This window comes from Haemaphysalis longicornis, unplaced genomic scaffold (assembly GCF_048455015.1).
Source record: "Haemaphysalis longicornis isolate Haplotype H1 unplaced genomic scaffold, Haemaphysalis longicornis Haplotype H1 scaffold_4, whole genome shotgun sequence".
Taxonomy (NCBI): Eukaryota; Metazoa; Arthropoda; class Arachnida; order Ixodida; family Ixodidae; genus Haemaphysalis; species Haemaphysalis longicornis.
In genome coordinates, this window is record NW_027526361.1 from 103,234,161 (window position 1) to 103,258,329 (window position 24,169).

The 24,169-nt window shown below is 45.5% G+C and overlaps 1 protein-coding gene across 1 annotated transcript in view; it reads right to left on the reverse strand.

The window, feature by feature from the left end:
• Positions 1-330: 330 nt before the first annotated feature.
• LOC144179207 (ornithine decarboxylase-like) overlaps positions 331-24,169 on the reverse strand; it is a 35,275-nt gene continuing 11,436 nt past the window's right edge. Inside the window, exons 5-9 of the mRNA XM_077707470.1 lie at positions 7,825-7,962; positions 3,901-4,066; positions 3,118-3,271; positions 1,699-1,802; positions 331-1,164 (exon numbers count right to left, since the gene is read on the reverse strand). Of these exons, the coding sequence (XP_077563596.1) occupies positions 835-1,164; positions 1,699-1,802; positions 3,118-3,271; positions 3,901-4,066; positions 7,825-7,962 (892 nt within the window). The 3' untranslated portion in view covers positions 331-834. The remainder of the gene's footprint in view (positions 1,165-1,698; positions 1,803-3,117; positions 3,272-3,900; positions 4,067-7,824; positions 7,963-24,169) is intronic.

Here is a 24,169-nt window from a genome sequence, read left to right on the forward strand (position 1 = left end):
TTTACAGTATTGGTTTCACAAAATGATGAAAGTGCTAGCGAAGGCAATCAAGCGCCCCATGAAAAACAAAACGCTTACCGTGGTCGGAATCAAAACCGGGTATTTGCGTTACGAACGAGATTTAGATCCTATTGCGCCATTCCGACGTGGTCGAAGCAGTTTGTATTTTGAACTTTGACGTTGACTCAGGTTGCACAGAAAAAAGCTTCGCGTTTTAAGCATCCTTCAACGGGCTTTGACATTTTGCACACATGCCTTATATATTGCTCACGAAATAATAGATACATTGATATGCAGGTAGGAACAACACCTCGAAGAAAGCAGCAGACGAAAGACAAAGACATACTTTTTAATTCGGATACAGCGCAAAGAGAAACTTTTTGTTAAGTAAGGTGAGCGGAAGGATGTTATCAGGGCCTCCACCCTGTCAGAAAGAAAAAAAAAACGACTATGACAAGGCACCGCAGAATTTGCGTAAAACAACTGCATCCTGAGAACTGTGAGACTGAGAGAAACGCAACTTTCTGCGCGACATTAAGAAAACACACTTAAGCGGCCAGCATTATTATTTCGGTTGAAAGACCTTGAACAATGGTAGCTGCATTTTGCCTTACTTTTTCCTGATGCTTTGCATTCCTAGGATAAGAAGTGCTTCAGGGAGAGCAACAGCTATTCTTTCGACTTTGTTTCTTAATGTTGTCGAATGTTTTATCTAGAAATGAAGCCACGTTGGCGTCAAGAAAGAGAAGCGGTAGGTGAAGCGAAAGCAAATACGCGAAATGCGTGAGGTGCGAAACCGTTATTCTGGAAACGCACGAGTGGAACACCACAAAGTTACACCAGTGCTCCTGGTTTCTCCGCCGATGTGGCTGAGTTCCCTAAGGCTTGCTCGGCCTGGCAGTAGGCGGGCGATAGCCGCCATGCCCGGAGAATGCGAGAGACGCGATCCACGTCATTACTCTCCGTCCTGTAGTGGACAGGCGGGAAGCCGCTGCCGTTGAAGCCGCTGACTTTGACCATACTGTAGGCCCCCATGTTGTCCATGAGCAGCCACTCGCCCACGGTCACGTCGAAGAAAGGCACGTCGCTCTCGAACACGTCATACGGATGGCACGTAGCACCCCACAGGGTTGCCAGCTGGCTTCGGGGCCGTTCGTACGGGGGCTGGAAGTCGAAATTTTTGTATGTATGGTTATCTTTAGAGGAACTTGAGATCAGGAGTTTCTCATTACTGAACTGAGTACTTACTAGAAATAGTAATATCAAAAATGTTTCGTGTACAAAAGTGCCTTGAAATCTTAATACCATATTTTTGGTGTAACTGTTCATTAATTTCCGCTGCTTTTGTTGCCGCCACTTCTAGATCCTAACCGCACCCAACTCATTTTCACCTTTTCTTCGTCCGTGCATTGTTTTAAAGAATAAGTTGGTTTATGTTTAGACCTAACCGGGATAAGTCGTTTTAAGACCGCAATTGAGCCTTGCAACAAATGTAAGAGTTGGTACTTTCCAAATTACGTAGCATGTGTCTCAGGCCAAGAAAATAAGCGGGCTTTTGACAGACTAAGGCACAAGTGGAGGTTGCCTGTTCACAACTGCGTTGTTACAATTAATGGAAGATGGCATGTGGACACTGCTCATTCAATGTTAATAAAAAAATGGCATGTCCTGACTCAGTTAAAGGAAACATTCTCTTACCGCAAGTGGTGAAGGCACGATGTCAAGACGTCTGTACATCTTTCGCGGGATGCAGTTTTCGCGACTCTCGTTGACGTAGATATCGTGGTGTTCTCGCACGGTGCCTAAGAAGGAAGAAAAAAGCTACAGCAACCCGCGAGAAGTAGCATTTGTGAATTGCGCGAGCAATCTTTCTAGAGGATACCTATACGCTTAGGTATGTTTATCTCAAACCGCCTACGCCACAGGGCCCAAAGCCTTTATGAAATAAATGTCCTTTTAGTCTGAATTGCCGGTTTAATTCATATGTCCCACAAGCATGCCATGGAGCGCAACCTGCCGCACGGTGCCTACAGGCGGACGAGGGAACAAGGCGGATTGATTTCTGAAAGGCTCGCAGAGTAACGCTGACGCACAAAACCTTTTTGCTCATTTGCTCGACGTGGCCCCTTTTTGAGATGATAGAACGTTATCAGGCTGCAGTGGTCAATTTTTTAACACTTTTTGGACGAGGTTGCTGGTATTTATGCTCATCTATGCATCATCATAGCTACCTGAGAACAATATAGTGGGAAATGTTGTAGAAGCAATTATTGCGTCTGAACCTTTGTCTCGCTTCGATGCTGCATTAGAACCATTTTGCCAGCGAAAAACAACAGGGACCTAGAGAGAAGCAAGCAGGACAATCGCTAGACAATCGCTCTCTAGGTCCCTGTATTTTCGCTGGTAAAATGGTTTTAAGTCAACACCAACTAGCCCAACTTTCAGTCTTATTCGTTGCTGCAAATAGCAGTCTACTTTTCTTGGCCACAAGCAGGGCTTTCCGCTAGGGGGCCATGCAATGCAGTTGCGCTACGCATAGCCTCCAATGTTCGCTCCAATCGACAAGTATGTGAAGTCGTGGGAATCAAAAAGAGAGGCGGAGTTTGAAGACGCCAGATGTTTGCGTGGTACCTACGGTGGTCCATCATTTATGGCTGGCTCAGGTTCCGCGCCCGTTCCAACGGAGCTAAACCAAGCGAAGAACACGCAGGACAGCTAACCGCCGCGGCACGTCCTAAAGTACGTGGCCCAAGCATGGGGACCAAAGTACCTGACACCTACGACTGCATGCACGTAGCACGTTTCTAGACAGACCCCATCGCGTTACACGCGCTCACGTATAGATAGCGATGCCCTCCAAGCAATAGCTGATGATGACAAAAACAGTGGCAGAACTATGTACAAAAGGCTTGTGGGTGTTACATCAACTTTCTTAGGATAAACAGTATACTCTTAATATTACACAATTGGCTCGGTTTTTGACTAACTGTAAGGGCCTGTTCTACCGTTAAAATCACGCCTAACAACAAGCCCAGCGTTATGAGGGAGGCGAAAGTCAAATTCCCATTCTAAATGGCGGGCAAGCATATCAAGGTAGGCCTTAAGCGTATTCCATACCATCAATGGTGGTTAGCTGGCTTCTCTTGGCGACGACCTTGACCGCCAAAGTATAGGGCGACGTGGCAAAGAACGCTCCTGGCTCGGCAATGACCGTGGTCCCAGATGAGGGCGGAAAATGCGTTTCTAGCGCTGACCGCACACCTGCAGAGACCTGCTCCGGAAAACCACGGCGCAGTGTAAGCAAACAAACATAAATTTCACAATATGAATTTGTGCTCCGACACAATTCGCGTTCACGGACTGCCTCCGTATCGTGTATTGCTTAGCAAAAAAAAAAAAAAAACTCCTCAAGGCACAAAAGCCTCCTCCCGTACCTTCGATGGGACAGCATTATGGCTTCTCTTAGCAATACTTTCTGCAACGTGTTTCTGTAAAGTGACGTCACGACTCGGTAACAAGACTCTCACTTGTTGCTGCAACGTGGCGCCATGACTTGTCCAAATGACATGCTATGCTATGTCATGACTTCGTCACTTGACTGTGACGGGCACATAATGCTTTCGCATTAAATAAATGTTGAACATGTTTAACTCCTTATATGAATGCTATGGCAATCATCCGGATATACACAGTAAATGTGCGGTAGGTTTGAAGCAATTCATCATCATCATTAACATGATCGCTAGTATTGGCAAGATTTTTCTAACCGAGTCTGCTAAAACAGTATGGTTCATACTTCAGGTGGTTTAGCAACCTCATTTTCCATTGCTGGCACTGCTTTTCAGCTTGAGCAAATAGCAAGAAAGCGATGCATTATTTTATTAAATTAGGTATCCTTACTTCAGCAAAGACGTCCATCTTGCGGTGACTGCCTAACATTCCTCCGCCGATATTAAGCACGCTCATTTGGACCCCGAGCCGACAAGCAAGGTCGAACAACTTCTTCGCTTGCTCGATCGCAGCTTGGTAAATCCCCGGGGTGCTGGGCACGCAGCCAAGGTGAAAGCTGTAAAGCAGAAAAAAAAATCCCTGAATTCTTCGAAACGCAAACTTATTTCAATTTTGCTGTAACGGAAATGTTTCGCCACAAAGGTGTGGCTTCGCCGCGTTAAACTCCACGTACACAATCAATTTTCAAGCGTAAGCGCGTTTTCCTTGGCTCCTTAAAGGGCTACTGAAGTGCTTTTAAAATGGGGTAAAAATACATTTTTCACAATTCATACATTGGGTAGTTTATGCCTGTAAAGTTTTTTTCGTCATTTTTAGCTTGGGGACAGAGGTATTCCTCGGTAAAGTTGACCTTACGCCCCGCCCATTGCTCCCTCTCGTATCGCCGGAAGAGCGAAAAACCGAGAGGCAGCGACCGAAAGTAGCGTCATATTCGGAAGATCGACAGCGGCGTGCGCCGCCGCTTCGCTGTGTCCTCGTTTTGTGGGCGAGTTCCGAATTTAGCGGGCGTGTAATCTGCCCTTTATTTATTTTTATTGCCCAGAGTTGCTGCGGCGTTGATTTTTAACCGTTATGCCACTGTTTTTAAATGCGAATGCATTTATTAGTCGGGGGTTGTCTTGCGTCCATCGAGCGTCGTGCGCCTGCATTCCTCCAGCGCGAGCGCACGTGAGCGCGCGCCTCGTAGTTCTGCCTTCGTCGTCGTCGTCGTCGTAAATGCGAATGCATTTCTTAGTCGGGGGTTGTCGTGCTCCGTCGGCGTGCGCCCGCAGGTGTTATCTCTCCGCGCTCAATGCCGAACGCATGCGCTTGAAGCGAGCTGTACTAGTTTGCTCGAAGCGGCAAGGACGGCGAGTACTGCGGTGTTAGTCTCGTGTCTAACGTGTATGGGAACTTGATATCGCACGCCGTTGCCACGTCTCCCGTTCGAGACAGGTCTCCGTACAAGGACTTGTACACCCTTGCCTACACCGGAGACGGAGTCTTTGTGGTGACCGTGTACCTCGCGCCCAACCTCGCTCGAGACGCCGTTGCCGCGCAGCTGGACGCGGCTATGGAAAGTGTGCGCGTGCGCTCCAAACCCTCTGACCCCATAGTCTTGGTTGGCGACTTCAACGTTGACGTGCGCAAGAAGAGTGGCGAGTGGCTGGTCGAGTACATGCAGAACAGGCACTCTATGCATTGTCTCTCTGCCGGCTTCGACTCGTGCCCCACTACCATTCACCGGAGTTGCATTGATCTGGTCTTTACGCGAAACTGTGACGCGCGTATGCTTCTCAAAGACCCTTTGACCGTGCACTTCAGCGATCACAAGGCAGTGATTGTGGCCGTCAGGTACAACGATAACACAAACAGGTGCTGATTAATAAATGATTACGTTCACACTCTCGTCATTAATTACGCCATTACTCGCAACACACTCATCGGTGCACCCAATGCATTCGCATTTCCGCACGATTCCCTTCGGGGAGGTGCGGGGGAATTTTTTTTAGAGATTCCCTAAAGCGACTCCTAGATACCAGAGATTTCTTACCCGAGCCACCGAGCGCCCGTGGGCCAGCCGTGTCGTCGGGTGCTCTGTGCTTCATACGCGAAGCGACGGGTTTAAACAAATACGGAGGTGCCCCAAGTTCCTGATTCATTATTGGGGGATTAGAAAATTTGTGGGACCGCAGCGCTCTGGCTTTCCCGAACTTCACTTGTTCGTTTTCCCGATCAACATTGTTAGCTATGACGACAGCTTAGCTAAGTAGGTAGATTTTAAGAAGAAATCAAGCAAGCTGGAAAGCATGAAGCGTTTTCTGCCTGTGAGAGTGCTCCGTACACTCGCCGGTCGTGCATTCCCGTGAGGCACACGATGCGGTTCGAACCGCGCATGCCGTGGCAGCAACCGCTCTTCGCTGCTGTCCAGAAACAGGGCAGTCGCGAAAAGCAAGGTAAACTTGCAAGAGAGTGGATGATAGTGTGGTGAAAAACTGTGCCAGGGATTGTCATCCAAGGCGATTTTGAAAGAGGTGATCGAATTTGAATCGCGATGCGAAGCGCCGGCCGGTCAAGGAGGCTCGTCGACGGCAGCAAATACACCTGCCCGAGCACAAGATGCTGCGAGAGGCCGATGTATGGCGCTACCTGCGCGCAAGAATGAACACAGCACCGATCGCTAGTATGACTATCAACGTGAAAATATGGTTCCACGTGCGAGAACGGGGATGAAAGTGTGGTGAAAAACTGTGTTAAGGATAGTCATTCGCAATGGTAAAGATAGCAGCGACCAAATATCTGCCTCTATGCTAAGCCTAAAGTCCCAACATCCGAGGCGATCCGTGCAACCCAAGCCGGCTGGAGCTATGGGGGGAGGCGTTCTTCTAAAGTTCGTTGCGGGCCAGCGTGCTGCGTTTGGGTTCCTCTACATTTTGGGGGGCCACCAACGTTAGGTTCCCCTATTCTAAAGCTGCGTATGTGCAGCAATGCCACGTTCCGCTGACCGGCCGCGCAGCGACCCGGCGCCAGCACCTCCGCGCGACGCGGCGACCGGCCGCTCGCTAGCTGCTGCTTGCGCGCATCGCGGGCCGCTGCACATAGCTTGTTACCGCCTGTTCGAATGTAAAAACTAAGTTACACATGCGAGGAAGGGGATGATGGGGTGTAGAAAAACTGTACTAGAAATTGTGACTAGCGCTGGTAGTGAAAGCGGCGAACCAATATCTACACAACTTCCCTGCATCCGAGAAACAGAAGTCGGCCATGAGCCGTAGGAGGAGAACCCCTTTAGAAAGTACGCCGCGAGCCAACTTGTTACGTTTATACTTCCCTCGGGCTCTCCTATTCTAAGGGAAGATTGTGTGACTCTTCCATTCACCAGAGGACTTTCTGGTCCGTACCTGAACGGGAACATAACGAGCTCTTCAAGTCGAGCGATCACCGCAGCGCGGGAACTTCCGAATATGACGTCATCTGCCTCCAGCCAATCGCGAAAGGCAACCAAGGCTGTCGCCGTGCCCCCGGGCAGGGGTCGTTTGTTTTGACGGAAAAAGATGGTTTGGGGGTATTTGCACATAAAATAAACATGTTTTTCGAATTCATCGTCAAGAAAACCATACAGTAATGCCCCCAACAATTTTTTTTTTCAAAAGCTCTTCACCAGCCTTTAACGAAAGCGCTGTGAAGAAGTGAGCAGTCGCAGTAGACTCATGCAGAATTCTTCGCTATAACAGACAAACCCTGGTATTTTGAATCCGTCCTCTACTCGAGCCTCCAGTCGTGGAGATCCTTGAGCGATTTTTGCATATGAAAGCATTGCGATATCCTCCTCTCATCCGAGTCGAGGGAGAACATAGAGTGTAGAATAGACTGAGAATACGCCACAAAAACCTCAGCTAGTCAATAACAATGGCTGCTTCAGTAAAGTAGGCGGGAAGCTTTTGTTCCCATTCCGAATTTGGCCTTGTGCACACGAGCAGTCCGCAAATTATCGCATGTAAACGTGAGAGCCGTCGGTTGCCAGAAGAAGAAGAAGAGTGAAAATTCCATTAGGGTTGATAGCGTGGGACCGTATTGCCTAAAATAATAAACACTCAGAATTTCCCTGCAGTGACCTACCGTCTCTTTTAACCCCATCTAATACTTTATCAAAATAAAATGGGCATAAATCATGCTAAAATTAAGAAAAAAAGGGAAACGCTTTACACTATACTACAACATGTATACATCATTCAATGCTCGCACGTAACCCTCCATTACCAAGTGCAACATCACTATTAAATTTCACAATATTGTCAGCAACAAAACTTCAAAGAATAAATGATAAAGACTTACGCAACTCCTACCACCGTGTGGCCTAGTTTAATGGCAGTTCTGAGAACTTTTTCGGCGTCGGCGAGTGGACATCCAAACTTCAGCTCCAGTTGTCTTTCCTTTACTTGCTGCCCTCCAGTTGCGAACCTCAAAAGGAGTCTGCAAGCGACGCGTTTAAGCGTTCTAAATGTGTCTCTTGGATGCGCATACACCATACGATGCGGCCAGAGCTTAACACTCCGCGCCAGGTTTCTTGAGTAGTAATACCCCTCTCAAACGTGCCTATTTAAGTGCACTTCCACTGAGTGCACTCGGCTAAAATGTCATTCGGGCGCAGCCGAACAGCAAACGCGAATGACAATTACCACCGAACGCACTTAAAGCTGAGCGTGTTCCCGAAACACACTTTACCCGGGCCGGCTCGCCGAGTGAGTTGTCTCGTCCACAGGGGCCTTAAAATTTGGAAAAATAACATAAAAGAACGAGCTTTGAGACGTCTGTAAATTATGTTAGAAGTTAATTATGGGTATATTGCTGATTTATTTTTACGAAAAGAGAAGCAGCGACGGGAAAGAAGAAAATAATCACTCGCCCAACGACGTGCTAGCGCCGCCTCGTGAGGTGTTGTTCCATGGCCGCCGTTCTCTGAGGCGTTCGCGTAGGTAGTTTTTGTGGTCGTGTACCCGTTTCAGTACCAGTACTTTCAGTTGTAAGCCGCGCTCCCTGATAATTTTCCCTCGACGATATGGCTGCTGCGATTCGCTGCGCAGCGTATAACAATAAAATTATGACCACCGGTATTCATCCGCAGTCCCAACTGCGTGTTTTGTGGACTTGTGAGAAACGCCGATTACAGTGTGTAACAATGTAAACACAATAAAGCGTTTATATTGTTTCTCACGCGACACAGAGGTGGAATTTCAAGTAATTTTGTCGAATATTCATGCCAGCTATCGTCACTGACATCCCAGCAAGGACACTTTATTTCGTCGTTTAACAGCGCGCAGCTAAAGGGTCATTCGGGGAGCCCGAGTGCACTCGGCCTGAGTGCCCTTATATAGGCACGTTTGACAGGGGTATAAGATCCACTAAAGCAGGGTAAATAAAGAGGGGGTAAGTTCCCCTGTTATAGCAACTCATCATGGCAATTGGGTGTGTTCATACTGGAATTTTTCAGAGCCAAGTCGAATGGATATAGAGATATACTATTAATATGATGCTGAGATTCTCGAATAGAAATTGAACATTTCAACCGTGATTCATTATTACATGATGGCGCTTATAAAGGATTAAGAAGACCCTTTAAGAAGAACCTTTAAGAACGGTTTTACCACGGATTACGAAGACCCTCTTACAAAACCTAATAGCATAATTACAACATAAACTTTGATTAATATGCGCGTAATCTTCTAATTATGTGTGCAGCGCTCATAAGAGACCCCAATGCTCGCAAAGGCATGTTAATGGATCCTATTGTTTTGTGAATGGCATTTTATGATTAGCTACCAACAGGCTACGTCGAAATGCAGTATAAGGCGTCCTGATGATTCGAAGAATAAAGCAAAATGCGTGTAAAGTTGTACCACTACTCTACGATGGCACCATTAAAATAAAACGGGGAGAAATGAATCCTGGTCAAATCCCGGTCGCGTGATGGTGACCAGGCGGTTAGATGGGTAGCCAATGAAGATCAGAACGACCAAAGCAGTTAGCGCAGTTGTGTGCGCTGAGTCTACTTCAAAACTTTGTCGAATAAATGTGCGAAGCGCAAGAAGAATTAGTTACAGAGGGGATGAACTCACATCACCGAAAATATTTAAAATTGAGTACCGCACTCAACGGGCAGGGAGTTGAATTAGGAAGAAACAATAAGGTACAACAGCCTATTGGAGCGTGAGAGCAGAAAAAGGAGAGGTAGATTTATTCGGCTCAGGCAAAAAATTGGAAAGAGCAGGTTGAACTGTGTCGTCGGAGAAAACGAGCTCAAGACAGGGGCACTAGGAAGCAGCTGAACGTCGGACTATGAACGAAATATGAACCCTCGGCGCGGGTATGTTCCGTCACCCTTGGTTGTCTTACGACTGTGTAGCCTACCGCTCACCCCAACGAGGGCAGAGCAACGTCAAACTCATAATATGTCGCGCTGCGTGTGCCCTGTAACTTAGTTAAACTTTAAAGCGCAACATTAGGTTTACCATCAGCAATATAACTGGAAAGAATAGGTTAATGCCCCTTTACGGATATATACTATGGCCTTCGTTAGCGGTCTAATTGTAACCCTACTGTAGAGCTTAATGACGGGCCAAACTACTTAAAGCTCTTGATACATCAAGATGCACGCACCTGTTACTGCGCTACACATCAAAACGCAACGTAAGGCCTAATCTCCGAAAATTCCGGGAAAGCATTAACCGATGCACCTCTCCAAGCATGTGCTACGCGTAGCAGCCAATGGAAGGTTTAGGCGTCGTTTTGTTGGTGCAGTCCCTGGACGCCGGCTGTTTCGCTGAATAGGCCATTTAATGACTTCGCATTAAAACTAGGCGAAATGTACCGCTTGCGCAACGCCTGGTGGCCATGTGCTCTTCGTAATCAGCTGTAATGCCGTGACGAAATCACGTGTCAACGTAATAACGTCTGCCCTTAGCAACGTTGTTTGACAAAAATACTGCGAGCGGGAGCTTTTCTGTTTTGTTTTTGTCGACGTTGCCCGAAACAGGCGGAACAATCCATGGCCCTTCGGAGCCATGAATTCTTTGTGATTTTGCATGAACCAGCATTTAGCGCAAAGTCCTGGTTTGAACTCTTTATAAGCGATAGGAATTATAAATTTGGCTCTTCCTAAGTCAAACGTCATCGAGAAAAGAGGTTACGCTACATATTTTGTTTTTTGCGGTGGCACAGTGCACTCCACTATAACACCATCTACAGGATTTCCCGCTCAATATAATCCAAACGCCAGTGAATATAATCCCAGCGCCAGCGAATATAATCCAGGCGCCAACCAATATAATCCAGGCGCCAACCAATATAATCCAGGACCCACACAGTGCACACCATATGACAGCGCTTCGTAATTTAGTTGGAAACCAATACCATCCGGGCGCAGTGTATTTTCATCCAAGTTAGATTAACTAGGTTACGTGACCAGTTTAACCAGACGACCTAAGAACTGCGCAATAAAACAGTCACGTGACTATCCAGCAATCTCGCCTAATTACTATGTGAATGCGACGATGGTGTCATGGGTATGAATTATCGGATTTAGATTGCTCGCTTAACTCGAAATTTTAGGGGAAACTGCCACAATGCCTAACTCTCGAAACCCAATACGGGCACGTTCAGGTTTAATTAATTACCTAATATAGCTACTTAATTGATTATTCGTTAGTCATTGATTTGGATAAAAGTCAAATTGATGTAACCAGGGCTTGTGAAGTAACAAAATAATGGTCTCGATAAGGGGAATCACGTGGGAGAAATAAAAAATTGCTTCCTGCTTATGGTCATGAGATAGTCACGTTAGTCATAGATTGCATTAAGTGTCAGAGTAATGCCACTAGGGCTTGTGAGGTATCAAATTAAACGTCTCGATAAGTGGTATCACGTGGGACAAATAAAAAATAGCTTCCCGGTTGTAGTCATGAGAGGGTCACGTGAGTCATAGATTGGGTTAAAAAAGTCAAATATATGTCACTATGGCTTATGAGGTATCAAATTAAAGGGCTGAATGAGCGGAATCACGTAGCACAAATTAAAATTTGTTCCTGGTTATAGTCACGAGATAGTTACGTGACTCACAAATTGGGTTAAAAGTCAATGTGACGTCACTGGGGCTTGTGAGGTACCAAATTAAAGGTCTGGATGAGGGGAATCACGTGGGACAATTTAAAAATTTCTTCCTAGTTATAGTCATGATAATAGTCACGTGATTCACAAAATGGGTTAAAAGTCAAATTGACGCCACTAGGGCTTGTGAGGAATCAAATGAAAGGTCTCGATGAGGGGAATCACGTAGTACAAATTAAAAATCGCTTCCTGGTTATAGTCATGAGATAGTCACGTGAGTCATAGATTATATTAAAAGTCAATGTGAAGGCACTAGGGCTTGTGTGGTATGAAATGAAAGGTCTCGATGAGGGGAGTCACTTGGGACAAATTAAAAATTGCTTCCCGGTTATAGTCATGAGATAGTCATGTGAGTCATAGATTGAGTTAAAAGTCAACTTGATCCCGCTGGGCCTTGTGAGGTATCAAATTAAAGGTCTCGATGAGGAGAGTCGCGTGGGACAATTTAAAAATTGCTTCCTAGTTATAGTCATGAGATGGTCACGTGAGTCACATATTACGTTAAAAGTCCACGTGAGGCCAATTTCACTTGTGGGGTATCAAAATAAAGGTCTTGACGAGGGGAATCACGTGGCACAAATTAGAAAGTGCTTCCTGGTTGTAGTCATGAGGTTGTTACGTGAGTCAAAAATTGGTTTAAATTTTAATATGACGCCGCTATGGCTTGTGAGGTATCAAATTAAAGGTCTCGATGAGGGGAGTCACGTGGGGCAAATTAGAAATTGCTTCCTGATTATAGTCATGAGATAGTCACGTGAGTCAGATTGGGTTAAAAGTCAACTTGATGTCGCTAGGGCTTGTGAGGTATCAAATTAAATGTCTCGATGAGGAGAATCGTGTGGGACAATTTAAAAATTGCTTTCTAGTTATAGTCATCAGATGGTCACGTGAGTCATAAATTAAGTTATAAGTCAATATGTGGCCACTGGCCTTGTGGGGTATCAAAATAAAGGTCTCGATGAGGGGAGTCACCTGGGACAAATAAAAAATTGCTTCCTGGTTATAGTCATTAGATAGTCGCGTGAGTCCCAGATTAGGTTAAAAGTCAATATGATGCCACTAGGGCTTGTGAGATATCAAAATAAGGGTCTCGATGAGGGGAATTGCGCGGGAAAAATTAAAAATTGCTTCCTCGTTATAACCATGAAATAGTCACATGAGTCATAGATTATGTTAAACGTCAATGTGATGCCACTAGGGCTTGTGACGTATCAAATTAAATGTCTCGATGAGGGTAATCACGTGGGACAATTTAAAAATTGCTTCCTAGTTATATTCATGAGATGGTCACGTGAGTCACAAATTGGGTTAAAACTCAAAGTGATGCCACTAGGCTTTTTAGCTATCAAATTGAAGGTCACGATGAGGGGAAAAACTTAGAACACATAAAAAAGTGCTTCCTGGTTATGGTCGTGAGATAGTCACACGAATCATAAATTGGGTTAAATGTCGACATGATGCCGCTAAGGCTTGTGCGGTATAAAATTTAATGTCTCTATGAGAGGATTGCGTGAGACAAACTAAATATTGCTTCCTGTTTAGGGATCAGATAGTCTCGTGAGTTATAGATTGGGTTAAATGTCAAAGTGATGCCTCAGAGCTTGTTATCGTCCGCCCGAATGTAAAAAGAAAGTTACATAAGCGAGAAAGAGGCTGATGGTGTGTTGAAGAATTGTTAATTGTATTTCTAATGATGTGGCGTGACTCCTACGGATGATTAATCAGTCACGTGACATACCATGACGTTTATTTTTCACGAGTAAAAGCATCATCGGTATCAAATGATCGCCATTCATTTGCTTGTTTGCGGTATGTGCAAAACAATTTCTCTTTGCAAACATTATTCCCAAAGATGTCGCATGATTTTCATGCGCCATGATTTAGTCACGTGACTCACCATGAGGTTAATTACATCACGAGTATTGGCATCATGGGTATGAAAAGAACCGTGTTGAATTGCTTGTTTATGTGAAGCGCAAAAACTTATTGTCATAGTGAACATGTCTCCTTTTGATAGCGCATGACTCCTATAAATGATGAATTGGTCACGTGACTTACTGTGAGGTTTATTACACGACGAGTATTGGCATCATGGGTGTCAAATAAACGCTGTTTTATTCCTTCTATTCGAGATGTGTATGACAATCTTGACATAGTGAATATGATTCCTTATGATGACGTATGACTCCAATGGATCATGAATTAGTCACGTGACTTACTATGATGTGTATTACATCACCAGTACTGGCATAATGGGGGTCAAATAAACGCTGTTGAATTGCTTGCTTTCGTGATGTGAGGAAAAAGCCTGTTATTGTTAACATGCTACTTTAGAACTCGCATCACACCTATTGATCATGAAATATTTATGCGAGTTATAAGGCTTATTATGCCACGAGTAATCACATCATAGGTAAAAAATAAATGCCGTTGAATTGCTGCTTACATGATGTCAAAATGTTTTTCTTGTTTTGCACGTGATTACGGATGATATGACATCGTTCCTAATTATCATAAATATGTAATGTGAAATACCATGAGGCTTATGACGTCATGCGTACTCTCACCGTATATATCCAAGAAAACGCCATTACGTGATTTGTGAATACACGCGTTTTGCTATAGTGCCTGATTGCAGGCACTTCAATTTAAAAGCACAAAGAAAGGCCTGGTTTCGCGAAGGCTGAAAACTCATCGGTGTAGTACTCTTCATGACAGTTCCGTCATGGCTAGGCAATATATATATATATATATATATATATATATATATATATCCTAAATATCTAACACATCGGTGTTTGTCATGACAGTGTGTCATGAAGCGTACTACATTCGCGAAACCAGGCCCCTCTTTGTACTTTCAAATGGATGTGCCTGCAATCACCCACGTATTCACAAAAGCATGTATTCACAAATGACGTGAAGAACGATTCAATGGCGTTTTCTTGGATATATACGGTGACAGTATGCGTGACTTAGTAAGCCTCATGGTATGTCACATTACATATTTATGATAATTAGGAACCATGCCATATAATCCGTAATCACGTGCACCACAAGAAAAAAAATTGACATCACGTAAGCAGCAGTTCAACTGTATTTATTTCATACCTATGATGTGATTAATCGCGGTAAAATAAACCTTACCACTCGCATAAATAATTCATGATAAATAGGTGTGATACGAGTTCTAAGGTAACATGTTCACAATAAGAGGCTTTTTCTGCACATCAGTAAAGCAAGTAATTCAACAGCGTTTATTTGACACCCATTATGCCAGTACTGGGGATGTAATACACTTCATCGTAAGTCACGTGAATAATTCATGATCCATTGGAGTCATATGTCATCATAAGGAATCACATTCACCATGACAAGATTCTAGTACACATCTCAAATACAAGGAATTAAACAGCGTTTATTGACACCCATGATGCCAATACTCATCGTGTAATAAACCTCATAGTAAGTCACCTGACCAATTCATGATTTATAGGAATCATGCGCCATCAAAAGGAGGCATGTTCACTATTACAATAAGTTTTTGCGCATCACGTAAACAAGCAATTCAACAGTGTTTTTTTCATAACCATCATGCCAATTCTCGTGATGTAATTACCCTCATGGTGAGTCACGTCACTAAATCATGACGCATGGAAATCATGCGACGTCTTTGGGAATAATGTTTGCTAAGACACATTTTTGCACATACTGCAAACAAGCAAATGAATGGCGATCATTTGATAACTAAGATGATTTTTCTCGTGAAAAATAAACGTCATGGTAAGTCACGTGACTGATTAATCATCCGTAGGAGTCCCGCGACATCATTAAAATCCAATTAACAAGTTTTTCAACACACCATCAGCCTCTTTCTTGAGGCTGACGGTGTGTTGAAAGCAATTTTCCAGGAAGCAATTTTCATTTTGTCCCAGGTGACTCCCCTCATCGAGACCTTTATTTTGATACCCCAAAAGCGCTAGTCGCCAGATATTGACTTTTAACGTAATTTACGACTAATGTGACCATCTCATGACTATAACCAGGAAGCAAATTTTTAAATTGTTCCACGACATTCTCCTCATCGAGACCTTTAATTTGATACCTCACAAGCCGTAGCGACATCAAGTTGACTTTTAACACAATCTGACTCACGTGACTATCTCATGACTATAACCAGGAAGCAATTTTTAATTTGTGTCACGTGATTCCTCTCATCGAGACCTTTATTTTGACACCCCACAAGCCCTAGTTGCCTCATATTGACTTTTAACGCAATTTATTACTCACGTGACTATCTCATGACTATAACAAGGACGAGATTTTTAATTTGTACTACGAGATTCCCCTCCTCGAGACCTTTAATTTGATACCTCACAAGCCCTAGCGGCGTCACATTGACATTTAACCCAATTTATGACTCACGTAACTATCTCATGACTACAAGCAGGAAGTAATTTTTAATTTGTACTACGTGAATCTGCTCATCGAGCTATTTAATTTGATACCTCATAAGCCATCGTGACATATCTTTCACTTTTAACCCAATCTATGACTCATGTGACTATTATCATGACTTTAACCAGGAAGGAATTTTTATTTTCCTCACGGGATTCCTCTCATCGAGACCTTTATTTTGATACCTCACAAGCCCGCGTGGCATTATATTGACTTTTAACATTATCTATGACTCACGCGACTATCTCATGACTATAACCAGGAAGCAATTTTTATTTTTTCCCAGGTGACTCCCCTCATTCGAGACCTTTATTTTGATACCCCACAAGCCACATATTGACTTTTAACGTTATTTACGACTAACATGACCATGTCATGACTATAACCAGGAAGCAATTTTTAAATTGTCCCACGATATTCTCCTCACTGAGACCTTTAATTTGATACCTCACAAGCCCTAGCGACATCAAGTTGTCTTTTAACCCAATCTGACTCACGTGACTATCTCATGACTACAACGAGGAAGCAATTTTTAATTTGTGTCACGTGATTCCTCTCATCGAGACCTTTATTTTGACACCCCACAAGCCCTAGTTGCCTCACATTGACTTTTAATGCAATTTATGACTCCCGAGACTATCTCATGACTATAAGCAGGACGAGATTTTTAATTTGTATTACGTGATTCCCCTCATCGAGACCTTTAATTTGATCCCCCACAAGCCCTACTGGCGTCAATTTGACTTTTAACCCATTTTGTGAATCACGTGACTATTATCATGGCTATAACTAGGAAGAAATTTTTAAATTGTCCCACGTGATTCCCCTCATCAAGACCTTTAATTTGGTACCTCACAAGCCCCAGTGACGTCACATTGACTTTTAACCCAATTTGTGAGTCACGTAACTATCCCATGACTATAACCAGGAAGCAAATTTTAATTTGTACAACGTGATTCCGCTCATCGAGTCCTTTAATTTGATACCTTATAAGCCATAGTGACATATCTTTGACTTTTAACCCAATCTATGACTCACGTGACTGTTATCATGACTTTAACCTGGAAGAAATTTTTAATTTTCTCACGGAATTCCTCTCATCGAGACCTTTGATTTGATACCTCACAAGCCCTAGTGCCATCACTTTGAATTTTAACCCAATCTAGGGCTCACGTGACTCTCTCATGTCTACAAGCGGGAAGCTATTTTTTATTTGTCTCACGTGATACCACTTATCGAGACGTTTAATTTGATACCTCACAAGCCCTAGTGGCATTACGCTGACACTTAATGCAATCTATGACTAACGTGACTATCTCATGACCATAAGCAGGAAGCAATTTTTTATTTCTCCCACGTGATTCCCCTTATGGAGACCATTATTTTGGTACTTCACAAGCCCTGGTTACATCAATTTGACTTTTATCCAAATCAATGACTAACGAATAATGAATTAAGTAGCTATATTAGGTAATTAATTAAACCGAACGTGCCCGTATTGGGTTTCGAGAGTTAGGCATTGTGGCAGTTTCCCCTAAAATTTCGAGTAAGCGAGCAATTTAAATCCGATAATTCATACCCATAACACCATCCTCGTATTCACTATAGTAGTTAGGGAGAGTGCTGGATAGTCACGTGACTGTTTTATTGCGCAGTTCTTAGGTCGTCTGGTTAAACTGGTCACGTAACCTAGTTCATCTAACTTGGATGAAAATACACTGCGCCCGAATGGTATTGGTTGCCAACTAAATTACCAAGCGCTGTCATGTGTTGTGCACTGCGTGGGTCTTGGATTATATTGGTTGGCGCCTGGATTATATTGGTTGGCGCCTGGATTATATTCACTGGCGCTGGGATTATATTCACTGGCGTTTGGATTATATTGAGCGGGAAATCCTGTAGTCACCCTGATTGCAGTGGAGTGCTGCTGCGGATGCAGCTTTTCTGTGTGTGTGTGTGCGTGCATATGTGTGTCCCTTTTACATGTATGTCGCACATTAACATTTTGTTTATTGGTATATATGTGTAGTGTTCTCTCTGCTTTAATTGTTTAACTCCTTTTTCTCCTTTGTGTTTTAGATATGGTCCTTGTTGAGATCCCATTTGGGTTGTACATATGTACCATGTTGCCCTTCTCGCCTATCCCCCGCTGTTCCTATGTACTCTTTCCTCCCTATCCCACTTCCCCTACCCCAGCAGGCGTTCCGATAGTCCGCCCCTAGGCGAAACAATTTACGCATGCTGGTGGTCCTTCCTCTCTTCCTAATGATCAATAGATACATACATACATAGCAATACAACCATGGTCATTGGTCTGGTTTTACAGCGTCACGAAGGTGCAGTGCAGGCTGTTACGTATCGACTGAGTGTGTGTGTGCGTGTGTTGACGCGGTGCGCGGCCTTCGACAGCACACAGCGCGACGGCGCGCTTTGATGCTTTCCCGCATAGCACTGGTGCCGCGAGCAGAAGACACTTGCAGCGCTCATGCGATTGCGAGAATACTGCGCGGCCTGAACCCGCTCGAAAACGCAAGAGCCTGCCTAAGCGGCCATTGACGGCAGCGGCATCTGACTCGTCGCCTCTCCGGCTCTTCAAGAATGTTTTAGGGGCGAAGCACCTTAGGACCTCGCTTTATCCGTGGCTTGTCCTTTAGCCTCCGTGTAGACAGTGTTGCGCATGCGCGAGGAGCATTGGATTGGATTGCATTAGATTAAACGGAATTGTATCGGATTGGATTGGATTGGAATTGTATATACTGTACACACGCGTTGTCACTCATTTACTTGCGCGAGTGGGCAATGTCACGGATGATTTACGGTAAGAACGATCCCCAGTGCTTCGCCCACTCGTCATGATTCACTTCGTGGAGATGCGGGAATTTTTTACTTGTGTATGTTTGACTCTGGCGTCCGTAGACCCCCCCTTTTCCCCTATCTCCCTCTCTGCACACACCGGTTCTGCAGAACACATCACAGGACTTGTGTTTTGTGTATCTGTACTTTGGTGACGTGCGCAACGCACTCAAAGGTTATGCGCCGTTGCGAAGTTGTTATAAATTCTTGCCCTTCGGCTAGCCTAGTGACTGAGACTCCCGGGATCCACTCAGAGCGTTGCTCTGCCCATTCAGCTGTCATGCTGTGAGCACGCCAGGGTGCTGCTCCTGTATCATCGCTCACCATGCACTAAACAAGTTAAGCTTTCTTCGCTCTGCAGAAACCGGCGAGGATTAATATCAGAGCGCCTTAAGCCCACCGAGCGCTGAGGACGGCATACCTGGAGGACCTCCCCCAAGCGTACACTCCCCTAGGTAAGCCCAGGGCACCGGGGCGGGGGTCGCTTGTACCCTGATCAACCGGTGGGTATCCGGCGGTGGGGTTCGAACCCCCACCGCCGGACGTTCTTAAAAAACCCAAAGGTCACCAGCTGCATTGATATTTCGTTCGTTTCAAGCCATTTCATCCGAAAATTTGCTTGGTGCACAGACTTCGAAACAAGAGGGAGTGATCACTACCCCATCCTTATATCCTCTCCCAGTGCAGCTATATTTCGACGTGAACTGAGGGTCAAATGCACAGATTGGGAAGGCTACAGGGCGTCTGCAGACCTCAGAATCACAGCAGCAACTCCGGACGAAGACCTTATACCAATTTTAACCAACTGCCTTCAGGAATCCTCCCGAACCATGAAGAAACATTTACATGTAAAGACCGACCAAGACTACGAAAAATTACGAGCCATTCGCAGGCGAGCAGAACGAAAGGCACGACGCACTAAGGCATTAGAAGATGTACGAGAGGCTCGAAGAACACAGAGGAAGGTGAGGCGTCACTTGGAAAAGTTGAGAACGCAGCGGTGGCGTGATTTCTGCTCAAAATTAGACTTCCACGAACCTCTGTCACGCATCTGGCGCGTTGTTAAGGGAATGCGCAGCAATGTTCAGCAGCTATACCCATTCAGAGCGCTATCGTTGCACATTGGCATTTCCCCAAAAGAGGCGGCTGAAGAGTACTGTAGAATCCTGACCACAAAATCGGTACCTCCGACATGCCCTAGAAGTGGCTCCTCCGAAGTACCGCCAGCTGCTTGCCCCGCCATCGACCTCCCCTTTACCGTGCAAGAACTCAACGCAGCCATTTCCCGTGCCAACAAACGTTCTTCGCCTGGGCAAGACGAAATCACCTACGAGGCCATATCTCACCTGTCTCACCACTCTCGATTACGTCTCCTGGAATACTACAATTCACTCTGGCTCACTGGCACCGTACCTTCAGAATGGAAACTAGCAAAGCTCGTGGCCATCCTAAAGCCTGGAAAATCACCCACGAGGTATGATTCTTTCAGACCGATAGCTTTGCTAAGCTGTGTCGGTAAAATTATGGAAAAAATGATACACAGGAGAATGACCTGGTTCCTTGAAAGCAAAAAACTTTATCCACCTGAGATGAACGGTTTTCGCGAGAATAGAGCTGCCATCGACAACGTAATTTCCCTGGTTTCGTCTCTAGAAGACGAATTACATAACGGATACATCCCCATTGCAGTATTCTTGGACATAAAATCGGCATTCGATTCCGTTTTCCATGATGCAATCCTAACATCTCTTGCTGCTCTTGGCTTCGGGGGAAAACTTTATGCGTGGATAACAAACTACCTACAGGGGCGAGAACTCTTCATGTGCACTCCAGAAGGGCCAACGTCCTACTACGCTATACAAAAAGGAGTGCCTCAAGGGGCCGTTTTGAGCCCTCTCCTGTTCAACCTGACACTCATCCACCTAAAGCGAGTCCTCCCGGGTGGCGTACATATCACACTCTATGCGGACGACATCTGCATTTGGAGTGCGGCGCGGTCACGTCGCACCACACAACAAAGACTGCAGAAAGCTCTTGCGAAAATATCAGCATACCTTTCGCCAATAGGACTGCATTTATCCTCTGAGAAAAGTGTTTCGATGGCTTTTACTCGCAAGAACATGAAGCAATATCCATTAGTCCTCGGAGGCCGTACCCTGCAATATGTACGTACTCAAAGATTCCTCGGAATCTTAATTGACCGCAGTATTTCGTGGGCTCCGGAGGTTAAAAGGCTCCGTACGAGAATATCTGCGATGTCAAAGATCGTCGGGTATCTTGCCGGTAGTCGATGGGGCAGTGACTGCCGCTCCATGATACTACTCTGTAAAGCTTATGTCGACGGCATACTGCGCTACAGTCTCCCTGTCCTCCAAAATCTGTCACCAACAAGCAGGAAACAGCTAGACGCGGCAAGAAACAATTGCCTCCGTATCTGCCTCGGACTTCCCAGAGGGTCGTCGTGCTTGGGTACTGTCGCTGAAGCTGGCTGTCTGCCCTTGGACGTGATTAGGCTCCAAGAAACCGTGCGGATACACCTGCGACATCGGATGCACGCCAAAACCCGTACAATAACCCGACTGATAGAAAATGGGAACTCAAGTTTCGGTCGAACATTGAAGTCGTTGCACCTTTCGATTCCCACCCAGGCACCAAATTCAATGCCGTCTCATTTCCCGCCCTGGACCCTATCACCATTGCAAATTAGATGCAACATCCCGGGAATCGACTCTAAAAAGAATATGAATCAAAGCGGCTTGTTACAGTTGACACTCTGCCACATTTGCCGACTATACTCAGGCACAAAACAAATTTTTACAGACGGGTCGTGTACGCCTGGCCGCAGTTCCTCCGGGATCTTCATCTCGTCCACTGGACAGACGTTCTCTTATCGTCTCGAGCGGGCAACGTCATCTATGTCAGCCGAGCTTCACGCCATCAAGGAAGCCATCCGGTACATTCTCCGCCAACCGCCGGGGCAATGGACCATCTTCACAGATTCCAAGGCAGCCCTCCAAAGTCTACTGCGCAACGACTGCTTCAGCATTCACGAACACGCCTCTCGTGAAATAACTTACTTGCACCACCAGGCCAAAGACACTGGGCACCAAGTGACATTTCAGTGGCTACCAGGCCACTGTGGTGTTCCAGGTAATGAAAAGGCAGATGAAGCAGCTCGCAGGGGCCTTCAAATGCATAATATGAGGAAGGTCTTCTTCACCAAACATGATGCCTCAGCTATGACGAAGGCACTTGTTTTAATGGAGCGGAACCGTCTCTGGTCTCTTCCAGAGCACCACTATCCGTTCTTGCAATACATAGACCCCGAGCTGAGGATTAAGCTGCCAGAGCGACTTCCGCGCCGACTAGAAACTTTGTATAACCGATTACGACTCAATGCAGCGCTTACAAAAACTTACCTGTTTCGACTTGGCGCCACCTCGAATCCTTACTGCGATAACTGCGGATCGCCAGAAACCGTGGAACACGTACTGTTAGAGTGCCCCGCTTACATGCTCGCAAGGTGCCGGTTGGAGCAGAAGATCGAACACCTACGCCCAGGACCAATCAGCCTACAAGTGCTCCTTGGCCCCTGGCACACTCCTTCAGCACAACGCAAAGCACTAAAGGCGTTGTTTGAATACCTGGACGAGATCGGCGTCACTGAACTGATTTAAACTACTGAGAACATGACGTTCGTCGAACTGTTCACACAAACTACATGATGCCCGTTTCTTTTTTTTTTTTTTACTTCTTCTCTTCTCTTTCTTCTGCCCTGTATCTATAGGGTCTTTTCTACCCTCCCCTACCCATTCCCCCGCCGAGTAGCATGTCGGTGGTACGATTCCGGCAAAACTCTCGGCTTTCTCCTCTAATAAAGAGCTTTCTCTCTCTCTCTCTCTCTCTTCGCTCTGCATCGTTGAAACGGAGGCAACTCCCCTGCAAGTCGCTTGTTCACTACGCTACCCCTAAATGACGGAGGTCGTTTCTGGAACGCCCTCGTCAATGTAACTTTGCCTTGCCATTATAAAAAACATAAGGCCGTGTACACCCACCAATATTTCCATACTGGCCGAGGCGGACCTTTGTCTGATGCATTCGATAGACGAAACCAACCGCGTTTCGAGACATGAGGGCAGGAAAAATATACCCCGGTGGTAGAAATTATTCCGCAGCCATCTACTAAAGCGCGCCTCCGGTGTAGCTTCTTCATGCCTGCCTGCCTGCCTGCCTGCCTGCCTGCCTGCTTGCTTGCTTGTCTGTGTGTGTGGCTGTCTGTCTGTCTGTCTGTCTGTCTGTCTGTCTGTCTGTCTGTATGTCTGTCTGTCTGTCTGTCTGTCTGTCTGTCTGTCTGTCTGTCTGTCTGTCTGTCTTTTCAACCAAGCAGCCAAAAATAGGTGAAAGAATGCTTGAGAACAACCATATATAATAAAAACCGTTACAAAATACAAAACACTGCGGCCATGGCTCTTACGTGGCGACATTATTCAGCGCACAGGTAACTTAAAAAATATCTTATGTAAAATAAATTCATAACGCAGAGTGCCAGATTCTTTTAGTTGATTATACAGGTTAGACTGGTTTTTGCAGTGGGAAATAAAAGAAATATAACGATATAAAACCGCCAGCGAAGAGAGGCGAAATTAAGCAAACACCAAACCAAAAGAGGCCAGAAGAAGCCGTTATGAGCACAACAGAAACAAAAGATCCCAACAAATGGCGCGGGCAGGACAAGCATTCGAAAATAAAATTGAGGAAACCGCATTGCATTCATCATGGAACGAAAGAAAGGGGAGAAGATAGGCATGACGGAGCACTGCATGGGCCTGATTTTAAGGCCCGAGCCCGGCCCGAGCCCGCTCTGTGAAGCGCGAGCCCGACCCGGTACCGTAACACCGAGCCCGGGCCCGGCCAGGGCCCGCGCATTCATAAGTGAGCCTAGCCCAGGCCCGGCCCGGGCCCGGTCATTTATTTTCGAGCCTAGGGAGGGCCCGCGTGTGTGTGACGAGGCTCGGTCTTAGACGCTGAAGAAAATTTGTTTATTATATTTGGACCAGTGTTTTCGTAGCGGGAAATCAGACGGAGCATCTAGTCTGTACAAGCACGTCCTGAGTTGAAATGCAAAAAATAAGGGTTTAAAAGTTCACGTAGTTTAGCTTACACCATCTGCAGTTCCCGCCACATCGGCGTTATAATAGCTCGTATT